Source organism: Lithobates pipiens, unplaced genomic scaffold, assembly GCF_037356315.1.
Source record: "Lithobates pipiens isolate NorthernLeopardFrog02 unplaced genomic scaffold, aLitPip1_a1.2 Scaffold_23, whole genome shotgun sequence".
NCBI classification, from domain to species: domain Eukaryota; kingdom Metazoa; phylum Chordata; class Amphibia; order Anura; family Ranidae; genus Lithobates; species Lithobates pipiens.
In genome coordinates, this window is record NW_027507785.1 from 113,342,789 (window position 1) to 113,356,783 (window position 13,995).

Consider the following 13,995-nt stretch of genomic DNA (forward strand, 5'->3'; position numbering starts at 1 on the left):
CATTATGAGCAGAGATGTCACCAGACACAATGATGTGCATTTCTGCTGTGCAACACAAAACCAGAAAGTACAGACCACCTTCACTGTTGTATTTTTCTGATCTGTAGCCAAACAAAGCAGTACCTTTAGTATATAAAGGACAGCAAACAAGCTTCAGTGCAGTGCATTTCTGATGTACAGCAATATAGCCCTTATAAGCAGAGATGTCACAAATCTCAATGTGTATTTCTGCTGTGCCACAAAATCATCCCAGCAAGCACAAACCTTCACTACTGAGGTCTACTGGTGTGCAGCCAATGAGGAGTCATGGTCTATCCCTTTATGAAATAACCAACAGGCAATTTATTTCATAGGCATAGCCTGGGCTGTAGATACTAAACCTTCACCACCAGAGAAGGAACAGATCCTAAAATGGTTGGTGTTGGAAGTGAATAAGAAGTAACGTTATATATCCAAGGTTCTACACATTTGTTGGTACAGCCGAACTCAGCCATGTTGATGTTTGCATGTTTGCATGACACATGTTTAGAATGTGTAGAGGAATGTGGCAGAATCTGCATATCAAAGGAGTTACCTTCAGCCCAACTGGTGCACACAAGCTTCAAAGAGATTGATGACAAAGACGCCCAGGGCACATCAGATGGGACTGGCCACAAAGCCAAGTATGGCAATATTAGGAGGGCTGTCATGTGAACACTGATTGGTCCAAACCAAATGGGACTGGCAGGAGGGTGTGGTATGGCTGAGAAATGTTTTAACAAAAAGGTTTTGCGACCATGAGGTCCCTCTCTGTCCCTCTTTATTCCATCATGAGGTGTGGCTGCGAAGGTCGGATAAGTATGGCGTATATTATACTTTGATTGTATGCTATGTATTATTGTAACTTCTATTGATACCTTATGCACGCTGTATTATTTCCTTGGGAAATAAATGAGATATGATTGATCTTAGACCGTGTATTGATTTCATAGACAAGGGTGGTAGTATTGTGATATCAACAATAACATGTGCTCGGCGTGATAGATTGATAGATTAGCTGAACTATAGGGACTAGACAAAGGAATACATAACTGATAATAATAAGACTAGACTGAATTGATCAGTTACTTCAGTTGGACACCCTACTATTAGTAGTAGTTGTTGTCCTACCTTACCTCCATAGACTGAGCAAACGCTAGCCAGCACATATCCAGGTGGTGCCGATTAGCAACTAAAGTCTCAATGAGCCCAGCCCTAGAGACCAATTTAAGACCTCTCTAGAAGAGGTGGTTACCAGTTTAGCCTGGGAGGTAAATAGCTATTTGCAGGCTTCAAACAATTAATTATGTAGCTCTTGCATAGGTTTGCACAGAAAATCCTCAATTAAAAGGATGTAGGGATCGATCTATGGTGAATCGCCTTTAGATCTGCCACTGCGTGGATTGTAGCCCAAACCAATAAAAAAAAGTTTCTTCTTACCTCCTACACTATAATATAAACACAGTGTAAAGGTGGAGTGGGAGGTTGGAGCTTATGAAAGTTAACTATAGCCCCAAAAGGAGGATCTGTGACAAGGGAACCCCTACTGTGCCACACAGTAGCTTGGTCTCTGCCCATCCTTGAATGTTAGGTCAGCTTTTAAACATTGTGAAGCAACTTCAGATTCCTAGCAGCTGGGCTAGTAGGGCCGGTAACCTAGTGCACCTGCTGACCAGGGGAGCTTCTGAATCCACCAACCACTGCCCAATTAATAACCTGTTCAGTGGTATACCTGGCCTGTAAGTAACTTTGTATCTACCAGGTCCCCTCTGTACGCTATATTCATCCCTACTAAATGTACCACAACTGGGCATGTAGGGAGAGGCTGGCAACCTACTGCTGCGATAACCACAGTGTCTCTGCTGTAAGAGGGAGCTGTGGCTGGTGGTTTTAGCAGTGGCGTCTGCGCTATTTGTATCCCGACCCCAGGTTCTGCACTGCACCAGTCAGTATATACACGGGGAAGGGGGAGCAATGGCCTACCTACCTCTTTCTCATCTGAGGTGGTTTAGGCACACTCGTTCCTCTGCACCACCTGTCCACCATACAGCTTCTCTGATGTAAGAGGGAGCTGCGGCTGGTGTTTTTAGCAGAAGCTTAAGGGCTATTTGAATCCAGACCCCAGGTGAGATCTCAAATGCCCAGGAACCCTCTGGCTGGAATTGGGGATTTTGCAGCTAAATTCCCACGGCAAAAGGAAAGTAAAGTACTCACCGTTGTCGTCTTCCTCTTTTTGCCACAGCCAGCGGGCTTGCTTTTCCATCCTTATGGTCCACACGCAAGGAGGATAGCCGCCAAAGTGCTCCCCCCCCCAACTGCTGTCCCCATAGGGAAGTCAGTCTATATACATGGGGGGGGGGGGGCAATGCCTTCCATTCCTCATTCCCATCTTCATATCTGAGGTGGTTAAGGCAGACATCCACCGTAGTAAACTGGTGCCTCCTCGCTCTAGAGAAAGGAGGATGTGGGCGCCTGCTCCTACTGACTCTCAGCCTTCCCTCCTGGGTAAGAACGCCGCTGCCATTTTCCCGAAGTTTGAAAATGACGCGGGTGCTTGTTGCCACGCCCTCTCCGGCAGCCCACGCGAGCTACCGGGGACCCAGGAGTCGGGGACAAGCCCCCTGGAAAGAACCGATGGCCAGCACCCCTGTCTGAACAGCCACCTGTACAGGTAAGGAGGGGGGAGACAGGATAATGGCCCCTGAAGTTCTGGGTACACCACTGTACCCAGGGTCCTTCAGCTCTCAGGGGGGCTCTTCCAATTTCTGCTGCCCGCCCTGAGGAAAAGATAGGGGAACCCCCCAGGAAGGACAAGAATATCCTACCAGACCCAGAGGCTTCCCAGGCTTGTGGTCCGGCTCCCAGGGGGAGACCACCAGCCCCAGGCTTCGGGTCATTTGGAAAAAAACAAACAGTTTCGCTGTGTAGGGAGAAACACAATCAAAAACTGAGGATCAAGGGGAAGGGTGGGGACTTAAAACAGCTGTCGATTGATTGTGTTTCCTGTAGGGAGGAGCCTCTCATCTCTCAGGTGTGCCGTCCTGGAAGATGACTTGAGAAAAACTATGTAATGGTTCTCTGCGGGATGATAGCAAGCATTTCTGATGGTTGGAATCTCATACTATTGTACACAGAGATGTTACAACTTTGTTCCTTTTTATGTAGAAATAGAAACGTATTTCACTGTGACACTAGAACCCATCATCAGATCAGAAACCAGATTAAGGCCCCATTCACACCTGAGCGTAGCTTTTTTAAGCAGAAAGGCACGCAATTTCCTGCGATGTTGCCGCGTTTTTGCCACGATATTGTACAGGTCAAAAGTTCACCAATGTAAAAAGCTGAAAAACGCCCAAATCTGCCTAAAAAAAAAGTTCCAGAACTTGTTGAGCTTCAGGCGTTTTGGAGCTTCTGGCGTGGAGATGTGAACCATCTCCATAGAGAATAATTGATTTTTTTTTCCCCTCCAGCATTTTGTAGCTTCAGGCTTCAAGCTACAAAACGCTCAGGTGTGAATGGGGACTTAAGCAGGTACTTAAGTAAAGCAATGCATCGAAGGGTAGGCATCGTTCTGCTTGTCATTCTGGGTGAACTGATACCGGTCTATGGCCAGTTTAAAAGCTCAGAAGGCATAGAAGGGTAGAATGTTCAAGAATGTAAAGCACTGGACTGTACATATTTCTCAGCTGGCATATCTGGCACTTGGTGATAGCTGGTTTTAGTCCCAAGTATCTTCTGACCAATAATAAAAAAACACTCTTACTACAAAGAGGATCAAATAATAGGATTTTTTATAACAGCTTACCTGTAAAATCCTTTTCTTGGAGTACATCACAGGACACAGAGCCTCAGTATTTACTGATGGGATGTCCCAGAGCAATGCCACCTGAGGGGAGGGAACACAAACAAAAGTAGGGAGCAATCAGACCTGAGGACCCTGTACTGCGGCCTGCAGCACACTGTGCCCAAATACGATATCCTCATGCCTTTTCACATCCACCGTATAGAATCTGGTGAATGTATGGACTCAAGACCAAATTGCGACCTTACAGATCTGAGCCATTTGAAAAGGTGGAACTTTCCCCTTTAAACCATAAGCTTGAAAAATGACCTGTCGACTCCATTTAGCAATGGTGGATTTCGCAGCTGCCTGTCCTATCTTAGGACCTTCAGGCAACACGAACAAAACTTCAATTTTGTGAACCTGTGTGCTCGCTTCCAAATAGGCTTTGACCACTCTCACTACATCCAGAGAATGCATCTCTTCCTTAGAACAGGGATCTGGAAAGAATGAAGGCAGAATATCCTGGTTTAGGTGAAAATTTGAAACCACCTTCGGAAGAAAACTAGGATGAGGACGCAATACTACTCTATCCTTATAAACAATTAAATATGGCTCTTTACAAGAGAGAGTCAACATTTCTGATACCCTTCTTGCAGAAGAAATGGCTACCAGAAAAATTAGCTTCCTTGTCAAAAGGACCAAAGGAATATGTCGTATTGGCTCAAAAGGCTATTTCTGTAATGCCGACAGAACTAAATTCAAGTCCCAGGAGTTCAGGGGTGCTCCAACAGATGAGCTGCGTTAAGCCGCGTTACCGCCTGTATAAAGCTTCGGGCCAAAGAATGCAAAGCAAGCGGACGTTGAAACAATACCGACAAGGCCTGAGACCTGGCCCTTGATAGTACTTGAGGCCAGCTTCATCTCTAACCCCATTTGCAGAAAAGCAAGGATTCTCCCTATGACAAACTTTATGGATTCACACCAGGAGACATACAGTGGTGTGAAAAAGTGTTTGCCCCCTTCCTCATTTCCTGTTCCTTTGCATGTTTGTCACACTTAAGTGTTTTGGAACATCAAACCAATTTAAACAATAGTCAAGGACAACACAAGTAAACACAAAATGCAATTTGTAAATGAAGGTGTTTATTATTAAAGGTGAAAAAAAATCCAAACCATCATGGCCCTGTGTGAAAAAGTGATTGCCCCCCTTGTTAAAACATACTATAACTGTGGTTGTCCACACCTGAGTTCAATTTCTCTAGCCACACCCAGGCCTGATTATTGCCACACCTGTTCACAATCAAGGCATCACTTAAATAGGAGCTGCTTGACACAGTAAGGTCCACCAGAAGATCCTTAAAAGCTACACATCATGCCGAGACCCAAAGAAATTCAGGAACAATTGAGAAAGAAAGTAATTGAGATCTATCAGTCTGGAAAGGGTTATAAAGCCATTTCCAAAGCTTTGGGAATCCAGCGAACCACAGTGAGAGCCAAAAACCTGAGTTTGCTAAATAAATGTTTCTATTCCGAGGTTGAAAATGTGACTATGTTACAAAACCACTGACATGGTGGTTCCAAATTATTAATAACTACTGCATCCACAAATGGCGAAGACATGGAACAGTGGTGAACCTTCCCAGGAGTGGCCGGCCGCCCAAAATTACCCCAATAGCGCAGCGACGACTCATCCAAGAGGTCACAAAAGACCCCACAACAACGTCCAAGGAACTGCAGGCCTCACTTGCCTCAGTTAAGGTCAGCGTTCATGCCTCCACCATCAGGAAAAGACTGGGCAAAAATGGCTTGAATGGCAGAGTTCCAAGGAGAAAACCACTGCTGAGCAAAAAGAACATCAAAGCTCGTCTCAATTTCTCCACAACACATCTTGATGATCCCCAAGACTTTTGGGACAACATTCTGTGGACCGATGAGACAAAAGTGGAACTCTTTGGAAGGTGTGTGTCCAAGTATATCTGGCATAGAAGGAACACTGCATTTCATAAAAAGAACATTATACCAACAGTAAAATATGGTGGTGGTAGTGTGATGGTCTGGGGCTGTTTTGCTGCTTCAGGACCTGGAAGACTTGCCGTGATAAAAGGAACTATGAATTCTGCTGTCTACCAAGAGATCCTGAAGGAGAATGTCCGACCATCTGTTCGTGTACTCAAGCTGAAACGAACTTGGGTTCTGCAGCAGGACAATGATCCTAAACACACCAGCAAAGTCCACCACCGAATGGCTGAAGAAAAACAAAATGAAGACTTTGGAGTGGCCTAGCCAAAGTCCTGACCTGAATCCTATTGAGATGTTGTGGTATGACCTTAAAAAGGCCGCTCATGCTCGAAAACCCTCTAATGTAACTGAATTAGGACAATTCTGCAAAGATGAGTGGGCCAAAATTCCTCCAGGACGCTGTAAAAGCCTCATTGCACGTTATCGCAAATGCTTGGTTGAAGTTGTTGCTGCTAAGGGTGGCCCAACCAGTTATTAGGTTTAGGGGGCAATCACTTTTTCACACAGGGCCATGATGGTTTGGATTTTTTTCACCTTTAATAATAAACACCTTCATTTACAAATTGCATTTTGTGTTTACTTGTGTTGTCCTTGACTATTGTTTAAATTGGTTTGATGTTCCGAAACACTTAAGTGTGACAAACATGCAAAGGAACAGGAAATGAGGAAGGGGGCAAACACTTTTTCACACCACTGTATGCATGCCTTCCATATTCTATAATAAATGACTCTGGAAGCTGGCTTCCTTGCATTAATCAAGGTAGAAATCACTGGGCCTGAAAGCCCACGACTCTTCAGAATGTGGGTTCCAATAGCCAAACCGTTAAATTTAGCATTTGTAAAGTAGGATGGAACACTGATCCCTGTGACAGCAGGTCTGGACGTGGCGGTAGGGTCCATGGGGACCCTACCGCCATCTTCACCATTTCTGCATACCAATATCTTCTGGGCCACGCTAAGGGCACTAGAAGCACCAACTTCTTTTCCTGCTTGATCCTGCAAAGAAGTCGTGGTAGCAGCAGAATAGGAGGGAATGCATAAATCAGTGAGAACTGATGCCGTGGAGTCACCAACGTATCTGTCCCGCATGCAAGTGGATCCCTTGTTCGTCACACAAAGTTGTCGATCTTGTTGTTGAACCTTGACGCAAACAGATCTAAATCTGGCATCCCCCATCTTTGACATATGTCCAGGAAGATGTCGAAGATGGTGAAGAGACCATTCCTCTGGGAACAACCGCTGGAGACTTAAGTAGTCTGCCTGCCAGTTCTCTACCCCTGGAATGAAGATTGCGGATATGCACGGCACAGGCTTTTCTGCCCAGATTAGGATCTGGTTTACCTCTTTCTGGGCTGCACGACTCCTGGTGCCCCCTTGGTGATTGATATAAGCTTGTGGCATTGTTGGATTGGACCCTGACTGGACAACCCTGCAACCTGAATGTCCAGGTTTTGTAGGGCTAGGTACGCCTCACGAATCTCCAGACTATTGATGGGTAAGGTCTTCTCGATCCTGGACCATTTCCCTTGGACAGTCGCCTCTTCTAGAACGGCTCCCTAACCTGAAAGCCTGGCATCTGTGGTTACCATCTTCCAGGTGACTGGTAGAAAGGATTTCCCTTTCCACAGATTCTCATGTACCAATCACCAAATGAGGCTCTGGCACACTATTGGAGACAGGCGCATTGGAAAAGCTAGCGCCTGAACCTTCTTGTTCCAGGCAGATAGGATACTGTTTTGCAACAGTCTTGAATGAAACTGAGCATAGGGAACTGCTTCAAACAAAGCCACCATCTTTCTCAACAATCTGATACAAAGGCGAATAGAAGGGCTCTTTGCCCTGATTAGCTGAACCAGCTCCTTTATTGCACTGATTTTTGCCTGGGGTAAAAACACCCTTATTTGGGTTGTATCTATGATTAGACCCAAGTACTCTAGTCTTCTTACTGGTTTTAAAGAAGACTTCTCTAGGTTGAAAACCCAACCTAGGTATTCTAGGTAGTTGACTGTGGTGACCAAGCCTTGGTCTAAACGGGCTACCGACCGCAGGTCGTCTAAGTACGCTATAACCGTTATACCGTGGGACCCTAATCTGGCCAGAGGAGAAGCTTTGTGAACACACGAGGTGCAGTAGCTAGACCGAAAGGCAGAGCTACAAACTGGAAATTAAGTTTTTCCACTTTGAAACGCAGATATTTCTGATGAGAGAGGAAAATTGGTACATGCAGGTAAGCATCTTTGATGTCTATTGATGCCAGAGGTTCTCCTCCTTGTAGGATGGAGACTACTGATCGGATTGATTCCAATGCGAAAAAAGATTGAATCTTTAGGAACCGATTTGGATCAGATCCAGGATGGGTCTGACATCTCCATTTGGCTTTGGCCCCATGAAAAGGTTTGAATAAAAGCCCAACCCCTGCTCTTGCATGGGAACTGCCATGATTACTTTTTGCGACAGAAGTCGATCCAATGCTTGGAAGAGAGACTTCTTTTTCTCTGGGTCTTTAGGGACATTTGATCTGAGGAAACGAGGAGACGGGAATTCTTGGAACTCAAGTTTGTCACCTAGAGTTATTGTGGAGATCACCCATCTGTCCTGAAAATCCTCCTGCCAGACCCTTGAGAACTGTAGCAGTCTTCCCCCCACTCGAACGAGCGGGAGTGCAGCTTCATAAAGAGGCTTTAGCGTTCTGTCTTGTAGATTTCTTTTGTCCTTGGGGTTGACTCTGATTTTTACCTCCTGAACCTGACGGTGGAGGCTTTCTTCTTGACTGGTCGATGTTAATGTGACTTCAGACAACTAGTCCTAGCCTCCATTGTTGGCATCGCTTTTGCCAGATTTCTCTTTGTGTTTGGCATTATCCTACAGGAACATTCACCTGCACATTTGGGCTTATGCGGACTATTTCCAATATAGGACACACTGGAGTTAATTTTTTCAATGTGAACCAAGTTCTTCACTTTGTCCACTTTTTTCATATATTGTTTTGCACTTTTATGAAAATGTTATCACATTGTGCAGTGCTGTTTTATGTGCTGTCAATGCTGAAATGCCAGCAGCAGATGTAGCCCCTGACCGCGACGGCTCATCCTGACCAGCCTGCCTAGGTCCTTCAGGGGGAGATGGTGCTGCGAGGGGGGGGGGGGGTCCTCACAGCCTGAGGGAGATCCCCTTGAGCCTATATTTCTCTATTTCTCGGGGTACCTGTACCTCTTCTGCCCATAGTGCCAAGCACAAATGCCGGGGTACAACCAGAAATGCACGTACTGCTGAGAAAACAGTCCAGCAACTACCGCTGCTATAAAGGCCCAGTCTGGTGCTAAGTAAATGCTGCCTGAGGACGCCTGTGTCAGCCACAATCACATGCCCTCCATCCGCTCTGTGTCCCTCCTTGAGCTGTGCACCTGTAAAAGAGGGCATCTTATAGCCTCAGTTAGCCCTCATTGTGGGCTTCAACCCATGCCAGACACCGCGCTAATGCTCTGCCCCTTTTTCAAAGCACCTATACCGCCCCTCTCCCTGTCCTTTTTTAAACAAGCCCTTCTTTCCTGCCAGAACCAAGGGTTCCAATCCTGATCAGATCCACATGGAGGGGAGGCTGGGGCGAAGGAAAGCGGAGGGTAGGTGGATGAAAAACCACCGTAATGGCGATGGCGGGAGGCGGTGCAGGGTATCGCCAACTGATCTATGCCCTTTAGTTTGAAGAGAGCTGTGGGAGATATTCTTTGGGAATAAAAAAAAAACCATTCCCCATCCTACCTGGGGCATGGGCTCGGAGGAGGATGCAGCAGGAAAACAGACGAAAATGACAAGCATGGAAAGATATGGCGGCGGTGGGAGGCAGTGCGGGGTACCAGGTACCGCCGACCGGCCTATGCCCTTTAGTTTGAAGAGAGCTGTGGGGAGACATTCTTTGGCAAGAAAAAAAAAACCATCCCAAATACCTGGGGCATGGGCTCGGAGGAGCATGCTGCATGAACACAGAGATGAAAATGACAAGCATGGAAAGGTATGTGCTCCTGACCCCGGTGGCGATTTTAGGCATAGCAACATTACTTAAAGGAGAAAAAACCATAAGAAACTAGAAAAATTCCTTAGGAATCACCCTTACCTTATCCAGCTGCAGGGTTCTGTGGTAACAGACCCAATCTACACCTCTCATGGTGGGCTCAGTTTGAAAAAACCTTCAGGGACTAGGGCCTCCTTAAAAATGGGCGATCCTAGATTGGGGCCTGTAAAGCACCGGGGATTTGGCCGAAAAAAAACAAATACTGGATACCGGGGTCCAGCTTTATAAAAAGAAAAACATTACAGGCAGAACCTCATGTCTTTGGACACGAGGCCCGGGTACCATTTGATTCGGCCTAGAAAAGCACTTAGAATGGATCCGTTTATGTGGCTTGCCCCAAAAGGATATTCCAGAGGAGCTCAGCACAACACATCTTTACTAGTGACCAACAACTAAGACACTGGCAAAAAAACTGAGGTACTCCCAGTTAGTGGAGGGGTTATATAGGGGGCTAAACTTCCTGTCTAGTGTTTGCCAGTGTCCATCACCTAATGGTGCCTATATAACCCATCAGCACTGAGGCTCTGTGTCCTGTGATGTACTATAAAGAAAAAAACATAATGAAATAAAAGTTAAAACAGTTTGTGGTATTCATAACAGTGAAAAGACAAAGCAAGCAACAAGAACTTATACACCTTGAGTCCTAGATTTAACAAATATAGTAATAAAAAATACAGTTCAATATTAACTATTAAATACATAAATCAAACATGATGGGTTATGAAGTAACAGCTTTAACAGTGCCACCACACCCATAGCTGGAACTAACCAAGTCACATAAAAGGGAATTTTACCCACCCCGTGACCTTGGTATCAGATCACTGCATATTTATTTTAAGGCTTACACCAGAAAAAAAGTTGTGCAAGCGGTGCCATCTGGTTCCTTATGGAAAGAACCACAATTCTCTAACATATTTCTATCTGCTTTGTCATTTTTACACAAGAAAAAACAAGATGTTAGCGAATTGATTAAAGTTCACTACATATTTGGAAAGGTCAAAAAACCTATACTAGTGAAAGAAAAACGATAGTTTTGTTTGGCTACTTTATCCCCCTTTATAGCATCATATGTGGCTGTTAACTCATATTAAGACACCGCTTAAAGTAATGCTGTCAGGGCTTGAGAGAAAGATAAGCAGCAATAGCTTGTGAAAGAAGCTTACACTTCTGGTCTGGTGGCTGATGTGCTAACATTCTGCATTCTTATACAGCTCCTGAAGCTAATACTATCTGATACATCTAGTGGGTCTAATAGCATGTCCTCATACCTGGCTACTGTGCATATTCCCACTAACACCTTGTCACTGCGGGGCTCGGTAGTGACATTAGGGCAGCAAAAGGAGCCAGAGCAACCAGCGGGAACATCCTATTCCCTACAACTGAAAGTGTTGGATAGTATGGGGCTCTGCAAGATAGCAAAATATAAAAAAAACTTGAGTATGTGAGAATAAGGCTGCTACTTTCACAGACTATTGCTGCTCCTCATTATTCACCCCCTTACAGGGTCTCTTTTGAATGTTTTTTTTAAGATACACATGCAAAACAGATTAGCATGATGTAAGTAATTATCACTTATCCTCTGTCCAGGCTATACACACTAAAGTGTTTATACGGTCTGAAAAAGTGGCAAAATCACTTTTAAACAAGCCCTCATTCACCTCAGTAGCTATAGACATTGTGGATAAATGGATCTATAAAGTTCATAATGGAGATGGATAACTAAAATCCCAACTCTCCTTCCCCTTTATATTTTCTATGGAAGGAACATCTTGTCAGGTGTTTCTAAGCTATTAGAAACCAATGGAAACTCGACTTTAGAGCATTTGTTTTGATGTTTGAGAATAAATTAGTTTGCATTAAACATGCAACTAGAGAATTTAGGGCTGGTGTGTTTTAAAGCTCTTATAAGAGTATGCAAATATTTTATTGTCCATAGTCTATGCACTACACTTTAGGCCCCTTTCACAATTGCAATTTTACCACAATTCTGTGGCTGCGATTTTACCGCGATTTCAGGGAATGCCTGTGTAAACTTGGTCTATGGACCTCAACATCAAAGTCGGACCAAAGTAGTACGGGGACTAGTTTGAAGAAGCACAGATATGAATGGTTATCATTGGGAATCATGGGGTACGACTTGTCATGCGACTCTGACGTACAAAGTCGCAGGAAAAGTCACACAAGTGGGAAAGGGGCCTTAATGTTTTATCATTCCTGTTGCTTTGCATCATTTGTAATTATATATAAACATGGGAGTGACCATATTTTATCACTACAAAGTCACCTGGTTTGCAGTGCTACCCACTGGTGGGCTTTACCACCCCTTCTTACAATTTCAAAGTATATGGGGTTGATTTACTAAAGGTAAATTGACTGCACTTTTTTAATGTGGTTGAACTCTGCAAGTGAAGTTGCTCCAGAGCTTAATAAATGAGATGAAGTACCACTTTGCAGAGAATACCCAATAACATGCAAGGGGAAAAAAATGCATTTTTTGCTTGCACCCAATTTGATGCAGGACATACCAAGCACTGGATGCGCAGCCCTTGAAACTTGAAAACCAGCAATGGGCTTCGTTTCCTACCCACGCATCAGCAGTCTGCTCATTTTCACTCTCACAGAATGCTAAGCTGGAGGTTTTTTTTTTTTTTTTTGTCAAAATTAAAGGTGAGCTAACCCTTTAAGAAAGCAGGCATAAACAAGAATTATTTTTTCAGTTACCAAGTCTCTGGTACCCTCTGGACATGGCGCAATGGAATCACAGCTGGAGCATGAACCCTGGAAACAAACAACATATTATTATGCTGATTTTCAACTTCTTATACATCAAACTATATATGAACCTAAAAATAAAGCACTTGTGTGATTCATATTTAACATGCATTCCTAACCAGAGCAAAACCTCCATTAGATTTACCACCAACTGTGTACTGTAAGGTACAGTAAATTGTCTCAGTTTGTCCTCATATTACTTAGTAGAGTTAGGCGAACAAGTTCGAGATGAGCAAAAGTTCAGCGTGAACATCGCCTGTTCGGCAAACACCCGAATTTGTGGGGCACTCAGTGGGATGTTCGGTCGGTGACATCATAAGGGGGACGGTGCCACCAGGTGATGCCAGTGGGTGGTCCCGCCCCTTACCTATTTAAAAACTGTCAAAAAGTGGAGCAGGCATTCGAAGGTTAGTCTTTGTCGCAGGTGGAGTGTTTTTGTTTCTGGGTCCGTCTGTGCGATTTACATCAGGGAACATTGTTTTTTATTTATTTTTTAATAAAGGAATTGTCAAAAACGTTTTTTTGACACTTCTTTGGTGAATGAGTAGGGGTATATTGTGGGGGCCCCTTCCAATAAGCCCCCTACCCGCAGACCCCCACAACCACAGCCCAGGATTGTCAGGAAGAGGCCCTTGCCCCCATCAACCTGGGGACAAGGTGCTTTTGGGCCTGGTATAGTTCAGGGAAGGGCACTCGCTCCCGCCCCCCCCCCCCCCCCCCAACCTGCCAGGCTGCATTCTCAGATAAGTGTCTAAGGATTTTTGATGTGGTGTTCCCCTTAAAACCCATACCAAAATCCATGCCAGATCCAAAGGCCAATGCCTGAATGCGGAGGGCTTCCAAGATGTTTTTGGATAATCCTTTGTAATGACAATTTGAATTATTTAATTACCTGTATTATGTCTTCCAGTGTCTCATTGCATTTAGCTGGCAGAATTGGCAAAAAGCCATAAGGTAATAAAATGCCATCAAGAACATGGATGACACCATTAGAAGCAATTATGTCGCTATGGCTGAGAGGGATTCCTGAGTCTCCAAATAGAATTCTCCCCTAATGAAAAAGATAAGTTTATATTAATTATATACCTGAGCCACAGCACAGAAGAGCAAAAGGTGAAGTATCAGCTACATGAAACAATCACATTACATTCTCCTGGCATCTTTCACCTAACATGACAAATATATATTCTCTGTGTAAAACAGGCATAATTCACTAAAATGGATGAGTTCTTTTAAGGCTACATTTACATTAGCAGTTCCTAATCTTGAGTTTTGGGCTTTTTTTTTGGCAAAGATCCTAAACTCAACTCCATAAAAGCCTATGTGTCCAACC

At 44.4% G+C, this 13,995-nt stretch overlaps 1 protein-coding gene across 1 annotated transcript in view; it reads right to left on the reverse strand.

The window, feature by feature from the left end:
• The window catches only part of STAB1 (stabilin 1), a 394,908-nt gene that overhangs the window by 251,803 nt on the left and 129,110 nt on the right, over positions 1 to 13,995 (reverse strand). Inside the window, exons 18-19 of the mRNA XM_077452219.1 lie at positions 13,555 to 13,713; positions 12,612 to 12,668 (exon numbers count right to left, since the gene is read on the reverse strand). Of these exons, the coding sequence (XP_077308345.1) occupies positions 12,612 to 12,668; positions 13,555 to 13,713 (216 nt within the window). The remainder of the gene's footprint in view (positions 1 to 12,611; positions 12,669 to 13,554; positions 13,714 to 13,995) is intronic.